The sequence below is a fragment of the Pinus tabuliformis genome, chromosome 6 (assembly GCF_031772625.1).
Source record: "Pinus tabuliformis cultivar Carrire ecotype Pingquan chromosome 6, CPIR1, whole genome shotgun sequence".
NCBI classification, from domain to species: domain Eukaryota; kingdom Viridiplantae; phylum Streptophyta; class Pinopsida; order Pinales; family Pinaceae; genus Pinus; species Pinus tabuliformis.
Genome location: NC_142292.1, coordinates 607,120,327 through 607,133,167, shown reverse-complemented (window position 1 = coordinate 607,133,167; position 12,841 = coordinate 607,120,327). Strand labels below are relative to the sequence as shown.

General features: G+C 37.3%; 1 protein-coding gene across 2 annotated transcripts in view; it reads left to right on the top strand.

The window, feature by feature from the left end:
• Positions 1 to 12,841, top strand: part of LOC149260036 (transcription factor MYB3R-1-like) — a 216,940-nt gene that overhangs the window by 38,367 nt on the left and 165,732 nt on the right. For both annotated transcript variants that reach the window (XM_089419608.1, XM_089419615.1), the window contains exon 2: positions 12,696 to 12,750. In XM_089419608.1, coding sequence (XP_089275734.1) covers positions 12,696 to 12,750 — 55 coding nt within the window. The remainder of the gene's footprint in view (positions 1 to 12,695; positions 12,751 to 12,841) is intronic.

Below are 12,841 nucleotides of genomic sequence, written 5' to 3'. Positions count from 1 at the left end.
TCGGTGGGCATGCCAAAAACCGGCTGGTTTAGGATGGAACCGGCCGGTTTTCACCGGTTAGGGCCCAAAAAACGGCGAAAGGCAAGGTCTAACCGGGTTTTTTGGCCGGTTCGGACCGGCCAGCTTGCTAACCGGCCGGTTTGACCGGTAACCGGTTTTTCAAAACGGTTTTTAAAACACTGGCTGCAGTACAAATGTAACATTGGCAGTGGTATTGTCATGGGCAGCAGTACAGGGAGAAGCAGTGCAGGGGATGTGAGGCAGCAGGCCAAGCATCGACATAGGTACCGATGCGGAAGATTAATGTGATGTTTCAATGGTGAAGCATTACTAGAGCACATTCCTCGCTAAGAGAGAGTGTTGATTTTTGGTAGCATCAGATGTGCTCTAGCCATGAAAATTGGTGGAGAGGCTAAGGCACATGAGATCTTCAAGACCCAGGAATCGTTTGGGGAAATTCCACACAGATGGATAGATATTAAAATAATTTAATATTTTTAATGCGACCCTAAGTCTAAACTTAGGAAAATTAAAATATTAATGTGTATTAATATAATATGGGTGAGAAAGTTCTAAATAACGAGGATCAAGCCAAATTTAATCTTTAGCCGTTGATTAGGGACTTAATCTCGACTGTTGAATCGTCAACAGGAAAAGTATAAGAGGAGGCTGGAGGGTCAGTTGGAGACACACCAAGTTGACCAGTCAATTCGATTTTCTGGGGTAGGGTTTGTTGAGAAATCGAGTTAGTGATCTGTTGCAGCGAGGGCCAGTTTGGCAGAAGGTCGAGAATACGTATCACAGAGGCAGAGAAAGTGTCGGAGAGACAGCACAAAGCCTTGGAACGCTGACGTAGAGGCTGAGTGGGCCAACGCAGAAGACGCAGAGGGCCAAGAGGCTGACACAGAGGCAGTAGAGGCTGCACAGAGGCTAGCAGAGCTGACGCTGGGCTGAAGAGGCAACACTGAGGGATTTTCGTGGGGCAAACTGGGAGCTGAGAGGCAGATGCAGAGTAGAAAAGGGTCACTGTCCAGCATAGGGACTGTTGAAGTTGCTGTGGGATCAATCATCCGGTTGCTGATCAACCAAAATATCTGTCTCCGACGAGAGGTACTTTCGCCAAGGAAATTTTCTGAAGGGTGAGCCATTTCTGGCACCCTAGTTGTATTCAGAAACTACATAATAATAAAACCCTCATATCTGTTGCACCGGTTTTCCCGCATTGGGTTTTTCTGGGGACGATTGTCCGAAAATAACGGTGTCCCTTATGTGATTGTCTCAGTTATTTCAGTTGTTGATTTGTATATGTATGAAGGCTGCATTTGTGTTTATTTCGGTATTTATATTTATAAATAACTTGTTAATGGAAAGAACAAGTATGAGACAATAAACCAGATAATGTTGTAGGGATTTCTAATGTGTCAGACTTAGAAATTTCAATTATGTAGCCCAGGAGGGGTGAACTCTGTTAATAAATATTTTGTTATCTCTTCAATATGGCTACGTGAGTTATGTGCTGTTATGTTGTTTATGTTAAGTTACATGTGAAGACTAATTCATGGCTTGAAGAGACATTGGAAAAACCTGTTTGTTTCAAGACCCATTTTATCTTGCAAAGCGTCAACACGGTCCTATTTTTGTTTTTATTTGATTTTGGAAAAGAGGCAGAAGACACCTACTCCAATTTCAGATCAATCGACAACAAAATATATATTCAATGAGGCTCTAAATGGCCTCTAGAGTCCAAAAACAAAGCCTACAAGCTACGGGGCCACTGGCCTACTACAAGTCTAGATATATGATATTAGTGATCAACATTATCACTCGAAAGTTGAAACTTCTCATCATGATCAATCTCAGTTGGTTGAGTCTTGACTCCCAAACTTTGCAACTGCTTGAGTCACAAACTTCTCTTCTGGTTCAGTGACTTGAGTATCAAACTTCTAAAGGTATTCTGCCCTAGTATGCCCTATTACTTCATTTGGTGCTCTACATGGCTTTACATGGCCTCCTATCCCAACCAAGTGTTGCTTGAACCTGTTAATACCCCCTCCTTCAATAGATTTTTGGCAATATTTGCAGATCATTTTGCTATCAATCATATCACAATGAGCCTATGCAACATCCTTGGCTTTTGGAGGCATGGTGGCTACTATTTAGCTCAAACTACTCTAGCAAAAACTCAACACTCTCTAAGTTCACAATGAAGCTCACAAAAACTCTAAATGAGATGTGTGAGGCAAATGAGAGGGGAGGTCTCATTTTATTGGCTTGGATGGGTTGTTTTTGGAGGGAAACAACCCTTATTTTCCGTCCAAACCATCTCACAAGCCTCCAAGAATACCTCTGGTGGGTCTGTAGTCCACCTGGTAATGAACCGACCAATTTATGCCCGGTTTATCTAAAAAAGGGTGAATGAGTCACAAACTTCTCTACTGGTTCAATGACTTGAGTCTCAAACTTCTAAAGGTATTCTGCCCTAATATGCCCTATTACTTCATTTGATGCTCTACATGGCTTTACATGGCCTCCTATCCCAGCCAAGCGTTGCTTGAACCCGTTAATACCCCCTCCTTAAATAGATTTTTGGCAATATTTTCAGATCATTTTGCCATCAATCATATCACAATGAGCCAATGCAACATCCTTGGCTTTTGGAGGCATGGCGGCTACTATTTAGCTCAAACTACTCTAGTAAAAACTCAACACTCTCCAAGTTCACAATGAAGCTCACAAAAACTCTAAATGAGATGTGTGAGGCAAATGAGAGGGGAGACCTCATTTTATTGGTTTGGACAGGTTGTTTTTGGAGGGAAACAACCCTTAGTTTCCATCCAAACCACCTCACAAGCCTCCAAGAATGCCTCTGGTGGGTCCGTAACCGACTTGGTAATGAACTCACCAATTTATGCATGGTTTATCTAAAAAAAGGTGAATGAGGCTATTGACTGGGTTTTTTGACCGGTTTGGTTGGTTTGGCCAACGAACCGACCAATTTTTAAAACTATGCTTGTAATGTGGTAGGTTGAAGGTCTTGACCCATCTGTGTAATGGTTCAGCTAGACCTTCTACAAAGAGCATGACCTGCCTCTGCTCCGAGAGTTTTGCTACCATGATTGCTATCCGTTTGGATTTTGCAATGTACTCTTCTGGTGTCCCATTTTGTTTAATTTGTGCCAATTCTCTAAAATGTATGTCAAGATCCCTTCGATCAAAATGCTCTATCAATCTTTGGGTGAAGTCCGTATAAGATGTTATGCTGGAGTGTCCCAAGGTGACTAGTCCATGTTACCACCATTCATGTGCTTCACCTTCCAAATGTAAAGTAGCAAAGTGGATAGCGCTTGCTTCCTGCATGGGATTAAGTTGGAAATAGTTGTCCAACTTTTATACCTAAGCCCTTGCTAAGCATTTTGATGACCCATCAAAAAGGGGATGGACAACTTTGTTACCTTGTGCATCAAATCTTGATTTCGTTGTTCCGTGGGTTTGTTTTTGTATTTGTTGTTGTATTCTGGGAAAGATAGAGTTGTTCGTGTATTTTCTTCTAGTGTCGCATGCTCCCAAAAGTACTCAGTAAAGAGTGCATCCTGCTCTGCTGCTCTTTGGGTTGTGGTTAGATGATTATCTAAAAATTGAGGAAGCAAGTGTCTGTGACTTCTTCCACTAGTCACCCCATTGCTTGCTTGAGCAACAACATTGGAAGATCCAGGATTATGGTTGCTGCTCCCTTCAGCACCAGTCCTGTTACCAACGTTCAATCCACTGTTACCTAGATTGTTTATAGCTTTGGATGATAAGCTGTGCCATCTATTGTAGCTTGGACAATAAGCTGTGCCATTTGTTTTTGCCCTTGCATTAGTGTGTTGGTAATGTGTCGCTGTCTTGCATTAAGGTGTTGGTGATTTGCTGCTATCCCTAGAGTATTGCTTTCAATAGGATGCCAAGATCTTGTTCTTCTTGCCTTCTTTACTCCATAGCTGTACTGTGGGTAATTCTTTTCTTTCTTACTGTAACATTGCTTGTCTTCTCTAGAAGCATACAAGGTTCATGCACTCACAAGCTGGCAGGATGCTCAACTCTGATACCACTGTAATATCCTAGGGTAATTTTTTTTTTGTCATAGTGCTCCCATTAGAATAGCAATAGAAATTCATGCATTCATACAATAACAAATATTTCTACACATAATGCTAATTTATAATAGAACTATAAGAATAATAGAAATCTGGTATACCTCAATTCCACTACAAAATAGTACTAACTATCCAATTACCAGGGCTGCCTGCAGCGAATACTTCAACACAACACAGTAGCAAGTATACTGAACGAAATTCAACAATTTAACTAAATTAAACTATCAACCTATTCTATTCTTCTAATCTACAAAATTTGACAATAAACCGATTGCTTGTAGCTTAGAAAATAGGCTCGGATGCTTTCTTGAGGATGTCTGCAGCCATAGATGAAGCTCAGATGCCTTCTTGTAGTGAATCATAGCTAGAGATGAGGTTCAAATGCTTTCTTGTAGTGAATCGCAGCTAGAGATGAAGCTCAAATGCTTTCCTGTAGTGAATCACAGCCCTAGGAAGGCCCAAATTTAAGTCTACTGCGTCCAGAGTGAATTTGGTCTTATGTTTAGAAACTAGTCTGCAACCTTGGAAAACTTGGACACTGGTAAAGGTTCGCTGTTTTGACCAGGCCGCAGAGATATATCTTGCTACCTTTTGGTACCCAGAAGTGCATGGCTGTGAATGAGTAAGCAGGGCCACAAATTATCCAAGAAAACTCGGACTTGAGTCCCCTAATGTGAGTCCTTCTTAGAGAGATTAATACTCAGACAGACCTCCAAATCGAGTTAGAGCCTCATTGTTTTAGATCAAGGGGGTTTATGTGACTAAAGGATGCTTGGGAAAAAGCAGTTATGGAATGAAGAAGATACTTGAACTCCACACCAAATTGATCCATTCAGTGATTGCACACCTTTGTTCGATGCTTTTCGATTCGACACCTTGCAGCTAGAAGGCCTTTGCTCCAAGTGAGGCCACAGGAAGGACTTCGTTTGACTACCAAAAATTACTTTAGACTAGACTTGAATTGCTCAAGAATAACCTATGCCAAGACCTGATAAAATCTTCAATTTCCTCAAACCATAATTGCCCCCATGGCCTGTGCTGAAACAAGAAGTTAGGTTGGGATCACCTCCACCGAAACTAGTCAAAGAAGAGAAAGGGGTCTTAAAACCCTTAGAGCCTCGGGTTCCAAGAGAAACAAAGACAAATCAATCTAATTCAATGATGATTAAAATGATTCTAACTCCCTTGTATTTATAGATTTCCTTGTGGGTTTTTCTCCTCCTTAATTAATTGAGAAGGGTTCATTACAACCCTCAACTTGGGGCTTTTTGCTTGCCCCAAAACTTACCCCATGTTGCCCAAAGATTGGGTAATTGAGGTTTTCCCCTTTATATAAAACTATAGCCTACGAGGATTGATAGGCTACTTCGTCCCTTGGGGCAAATAATCCATTGGAGACATTACAGGGTAGTATACAACACATAGGTAAAGCTTAAGACATTTTTTATGCAACATAGAAGATTCCATCTTGACAAATGTGACTAATATGTATTTTTTGTTTTAGTGACAAAAACATAGTTTTTTGAAAATTGGTGTAGCTTGGGTGGTACTCCCACAAATCATGGGTACTGGATTTGTGAAGAGTTGACCCACAAAATGAAGGATTGTGGGCAAAGTAACCAAGCCTGGGGTTTTTGAACCCAAAATAGTGGGTTTAGAGCTAGACAGGGTTTTTATTATTTATGTTTTTTAGTGTTTGAGCATGAAAGTTTAATTATGTTTTCTTTATTTTGTTTTAGATGTTTGGTGGAGAAACCATGGTGTAGGGGCACCAAATTTACATAAAGTTGCCATTAGAATCCTCAATCAAACATGTAGGAGTTAGCGACGTGAGTGCAATTGGAGTGTATTTGAGAAAATACACCCAAAAAAGTGCAACAAGTTAGAACTTTGGACTTCAACTAAGCAATTACATTTGTTGTAATTTCTGATACTCAAGAGACAAGACTCATTTGGTTTTTTATGATACTCTTATGGGTTGGAGTTCTCATGTCTTAATTACTTGGTGTATGTCCAATACAATCTCTGACTATGGATGAAGCAAATTGTAGAACCTTGACTACAAATTTTAACTAGACAGGCATCAAAATTTAAAATTTAAATTTGCAAAAGAATACCTAGAATTAGTTGAAGGTGTTTTTAGACTGTGGTTGTTCCCACTACTGCAGTTACCAAACCACCCTTTACCTCCCAGCCTATCTGGGGTCTACCTATACAGTCCCCAGATCCAGAAGACAAATCTTGTGGGCCCTGTGCCCAAAATTCCAAGAACAACCAAGCTCAATCTCTGTAATTCTGTTAGAAATTCCCGTCTCTTCCCAAAATCTCCTATGGTTTCACATAATTCTCTCTAACTCCCAAAATGAACCCCCCTTCCTGAAATGCCTTTCCCATCTTATATAGAATCTTGTTCTGCCTCCAAATGGTGATTCCTTGTTCAAGGTTCCTCCTGAAGTCTAATCTGGCATTTGCCACCTGCGTTAACGATCGACAACAAATTCCATTTAATGTAAAACATTTATACCTTTATTGTATTCGTTGCTTACATTATGATTCCTTGTGACTTTATGTTATGTTCCCTTTTGACTTTATATATATTATGGATTCTTTTATGTTTGTATAGTTTGTAGATTTTATATTCTCCTTTTAGTTTATATAAAATTTAATATATATATATAATTCCTTTATATGTTATGAATTGTATTCGCCTTGCTATTTGTATAACATGTATTATATTTGATTTATTTTTGCACCATATATATAATTATACTCCCTTTTATTTTGTGCAATACATTGTCTTTCCCTTTTATCTTGTATAGTTATATATATTATAATGGTGGTACATTAAGTATCTCACTCAATATGTTTAATATTTATGTGAGTTAGGTATTCACTTGGAACTTTCAATAATTAATTTGTTTATCTTTTATTGACAATTTTCATAATAAGTTAATATCTATACTAGCGCAGTGCATGTGATGCATGATTATGTAGCTATCATAAGCATGTCTCGTATACATGCTAATATTCCTATGCTGCCTATAATTTGAGATAACCATTACACGGATGGAGAGAACACCGGATGTGGATATCATTTTCTTAGACAATATTAATGTATTGTCTAAGTGGAGGGTGAGTTTGAGGTTCCCATCATGGAGGAGTCACTTGCATGGTTAGAGGAGGAGGAGGAGAATGTGCCAACATCAACACCAACTTCTACAGATATTGATGTGCATAGTTTTATACCAGTTAGTTATCGCCTGACATTTGTTGCAGGGCCATGCCCTTTTGTTGTTAGGGGCAAACCAGGAAAACAACCCGTCATCTTTTCCTGTAAAAGGGGTGAGGGCATTGATCTCAGAAAGCTAGCTGCTAGTTTTGTTTCTTTTGCCATTGTAAATATAACTCATGATGATGAGATACATTTATATATGTGATGCTTTTTTGTATTGCTTCTCCACTTTTGAATCCCGGAGTGGAAAACTATTAGGGTTTAGTAGGATTTAGTGTTGAGTTGGATGTATCATTTTTTTTAGGCATCAACTACATCATATATAGTGCTTTCTTCATATATATATATACAAGTGCTTTATTTGATGTTGGTTTTGTTTTATATGTTTAAAATTCTAAAAAAAATGAACATATTTTGCATTTTTTAATGTTTGACGTGATTTTCCGTTTTTTGCCAATTTTTTCATAAAGTTTTTTTCGTGGGCCCTAATCAATTTTTGTCGATGTCAATTTTTTCAACACTGGTATGAACAATCACTAATTCCAAAGTCACCATTGAATGCTAATTGGTTGATTTCTCTATCATTGCTTTTTCCCCCTTCAACAATTAATATTCTTCATGTTAATGTTTTATGAATAGAAGATTTTGCACTTTGCAGACTTCTTTAGGGAACAAATGTGGAATCTCAAATGTGGCATTATTTCGAGCTATTTAAGGATTCTCTTTGCTATACTTAAAAAATTCTTTGTACCCAAATTTTGGTTGTTTATTTACTTGGGCTTTTCTTGTGAGATTCTTTTTTCACAAAAAATTACAATTCACATTGATCTCATTTGATTGTGCATATCTTGGACACTCTTGATTGTTTGAACTTTGAAGTGATTTACTCTCATCTAAGTTGCACGAAACGTCGAAACGTTTCAGAGTTTCTAAAATGGGTACATTTAGAAACGTCACCTCCCAAAAATGGAAATGTCATATATGTCTAGATATATATAAAAAAGGTTATAAATAAGTGAATAACACATTATCTTGCAAGAGAAAGGGAATAAGACCCATAGACAACAATTTAGAAGGAAAACCAAGTCTATATTAATTCTCATACATGGTCGAGTTTCAGCCGAGTTTCGGAGTTTCGGGTACGGGTACGGCCTGAAACATCGGGTTCCTAGAAGTTTCGTGCAACATAGGTTCTCATTGATTAGAATTGACATCTACATTAGCCTTATTTTTATTCGCTCATACTACCTTTTATCCACTTCTTCTCCGCAGATTATCTAGTTCCAATGTTAGCAATTACAATTGAAATAGACAAGTGAGACAATGTATCGTCATTTGACTAGTTTTTTCTTGGAAGTTGATACTCTAATAGATCTTCCTATTCTTCCTCATCTATGGAATATGATTTTGGATTGTCAGCTTTCCTTAGATTGTATTTTAGAGGGGTCCCTCGTAGTTGCCTCCCCTATTCTTCTTTTTTCTAACACCCTACTACCTATTATGTAAATCATTGATATGGGTTTCAATGATGGTTTAGTTTGCCTTTGATAGCAGAGATTCGTTCATTCAACTCTTTTTTTTAGAATAAGTGATAAATGGGATGTCAGAATTCATTATGTATTTCTCCTTGCTATTGACAAAAGTTTTGGGTTTGCCTTATTTATTAGTTAATCTATACTGCTTGATTCTTGCATGTTTAAGTTCATTACATTCCTTGCCACTTGTTTCTTAAAGGTAGTAAAAACAATGTTGTTGCATTGGTTTTTGTCCAAAGAACTTTAAAGGAAATAACATCATAGTATATGTATGCATACAATTTGATCATCAGGTAAGGCTTGGGTTAATCATCCCCTTCAATAAATTTAGTGTGACTGATTAATAGGGAATCGTGTAGTTGTGATACACAAACTTGTTCTACTTTCGATACACTAAATGTAATTGAAAATCCCTTATGACAGTTATTAGATAAACTGTAGTTGATCATATTTTGTACTGTATGTGATTAATTTTTACTGATACATGAGTTATAATGTGTTTAGTCGGCTATTGTTAGTTGAGTGTTGTTTCTTTCTATTAAATTTGGTTGGGTGGTGTAATTGATAAAAATGTTTTAACAAAAGTTTTTTAACACAATCTTCTTCAAGGATACTTGGAACACTGATCACACAACTTTGACTAGTGATTTCATTCATTTCCTAAAATATGTTGACTTTACTAGCAAAAAATAAGTACTTAATTAATGGTTTGGTGTTTTATTTCAGATTGTCTCTTCTTTTTGCAAATCTATTTAGGATTTGTCTTTTCATTATAATTTGGTTGCATGTTATGTGATCACTCTGTCATGGTTTTTCCTCATATTTAACTCAATGTTTTGGTTTTGTTTGCCATTTATTATGGTGTACTTGCTATTGTGCCCCCTAGTAGAGAGCAGTGCTATCAAAACTGGACTAGAACCAGTGGAACCGGTCGGTCCGACTGGGTTGGGGGTCAAGACGCTCCGGTTTGAGGTCTCCAACTGGAAATAGCCGGTTCGGTACTAGACCGGCTGATTTGAATTTTCTCACTGAACTGACCACTTTTGTACCAAACTTAGCCAGTTTCGTACAATTTGACCGAAGACATTTCAAACAATTCTTTAAGGAAAAAACAAGATTTTTTTGAGTGGGACAACCTAATGTTCAAGCCTATGGCCCTAGTATTGCTATGCAATTCATGGTAATGTAACAGTGTTGCGGGGGAGCGCCCCCCCCCCCCCCCCCCCCCCCCCCGCTCCCGATCCGCGCTCTGGGCGGGAGCGACTCGGGAGCGGGTCGGGAGCGCGTTCCCGAAATCGCTCCCGAAAAGGGAGCGATTTCGAGAGCGCGCTCCCTAAAAAAAATTTCGCTCCCTGCCTTTTCGGGAGCGTTTTGCCTTTTTTGCATTTTTTTTTTTGTAGTAATGTTCGAAATGCAATTTTTTTTGAAAGAAACAAATAGTTTTTGAGTGGGGCAACTTAATGATCAAGTCTAGGCCCTAGTATTGATATGCTATTCATGGTAATGTTAAATTCTTAAAGTAAAAGTGACATTTTCTTTAATTTTCATTTTCATCCTTTTACTTAAATTTTTAACATTACCATGAAATGACTCAGGATGTTTGAGAGTGGTTTCGTCCTCATTGGATTTCATATGGAGAAAGTAGAATTTTAGATTTCATTCAAAATCCAGCAGACTTATCAGTTTTTCAGGATTTCAGGATTGGGGGATTGCAATGTTTCCATTGAATTTTGTCATGTATTAGGGTATGGAACTCATATTTAATCAAGAGTACCAATCCCTCTATGTACCTTGATGTTAGTGACATTGGTTGTCAAACTCCTCTATCATGACCCTTCTAAAAATGTACGCATCACTCAAACAAAATCTTGACTTGACATGCTATGCTTTTTCTATCTTATGTTAATGCTTAGAGGGTGATATTAATGACAAAGATCCCTATACAGATACAAAGGTAATGACAAAGATACCTCTGGATATTAATGCTTGGAGGGTGATATTAATGACAAAGATCCTGATTTTGCAACAAGACTAAAAAATTAGACATTTCTCGTGGTGGCAAGAGGCCCAATCATAAGAAATAGATAATAGATTTACTTCTCTTTTCTAGTTTCTAGTAGCTTTCATAACTATTGACTCTTTCATATTTATTATGATATTTTTTTAAACAATATATGACAATTTAAGTTTGAAGTTGGCAATTATAACTCATTAGTAATGAATTATGAATATGATGCTTCATGAAAGTTGAAAGTTGTTTCATTTCATTTCATTTTATAACATTTCATTTCATGTTAGATATTATTTGTTGTAATGGTTACACTTAGCTTACAAGTACAACTTTGGTGATCAATGATGATAAATGTTATATATTGAATTTTGAAAGCTTGAAACTTTAAGATTGATGAATCATGAGACTCAATATGTTGTATGTTACTATGTTACTAACTTGCGGACGTGGTTGATGAAGATTATAACTTCTAGATGATTGTTGTTATATGGTTCAATCTATGCTTTTTTATGTTTTTTATATCTAATTCATCATTCTACATGTTTTTGTTGACATATATGTCTCAAAAATTAAAAAATATAAAAAATATATATATTTTTAAAAAATCGCTCCGGGATTCGCTCCCAAACCGGGAGCTTCTGAAAATGGTCGCTCCCGCTCCCGCTTCCGCTCCCGCTCCCAAGTAACATTGGTAATGTTAAATTCTTAAACTTAAAGTAAAAGGATGACATTCTCCTTTATCTTTTATTTTCATCCTTCTACTTAAATTTTTAACGTTGCCATGACGATACTTATAATGTTTGAGAGTGGTTCCGAGATCATTGGATTTTATGTGGAGAAACTAGAATTTTAGATCTCACTAAAAATCCTGCAGAGTTAACGTTTTTTCAGGTTTTCAAGTTTGGGGGGATTGCAACGTTTACATTGAGCTTTTTCATGTACAAGGGTATGAAACGAGTATATAATCAGGAGCACCAAACCTGCTATGTACTTTGATGTTAGTGGCATTGGTTGTCGAACTCGTCTATCATGACCCTACTAAAAATGTACCCATCACTCAAACAAAATTTTGACTTGACATGCTATGCTTTTTCTATCTTATTTAAATGCCTAGAGGGTGATATTGATGACAAAGATCACAATATAGGCAATTATTTTGATGATATGTAGGTATTTGTTGTAGCATGATTTTTTGTGGATACTAGAGTTGGTCTAGACCCTGTTTGTTGATGTTGTCAGTTCAGAGATGGATTACATTCGATGCTATTTTGGTTATGTGCACCTTTACATGCCATATAAATGAGAACTTTTGCTTATTTGTGCATAAATAGTTAGGATTCACATCGATGCACATGAATATATGTTTTTCTTTAAAATTTGAATATTTTGTGTTTTTGGTCAACCCGTTTTTTGGTCCATTTTTTACCAGTTCTGGTCTGGTTCCTTGTTCAGAGGTTTTTCCGGTTTGATCACTAGTTTGGTTCCGATAACACTGGTACAGAGTATCAATTACATAATGCATGTTATGATTATTTGTAAGTAAAAGCTAGAATGACATGCTTGAGTTTGGTGTCTGTTGTATTAATTTTTGAAGCAAATGTCTTACTTGTGACATAGTATTTTCATAACACTGAAGAAGTGATACAATGAGCAAAGATTGCTAGGTAGCAGTTGGGGTGATGTTTTTTATCTCTATTTTTATTTAAACTATATAAATTTTATTTAAATGGATGTTCTTGAAGTAATTTTGATGAGTAACTAATCCAAATTTGTATTTTTAGGCGGACAGGAGGTCCTACACGACGCTCATCCAAGGGGGGATGGACACCTGAGGAGGTGAGTTATTTGATAACAATAATGTTAGAATCTACAAAAGTGTTTCTAGCCATAAACCCATTACAAGAGTGGCTAACGGATCCTCAAAGGT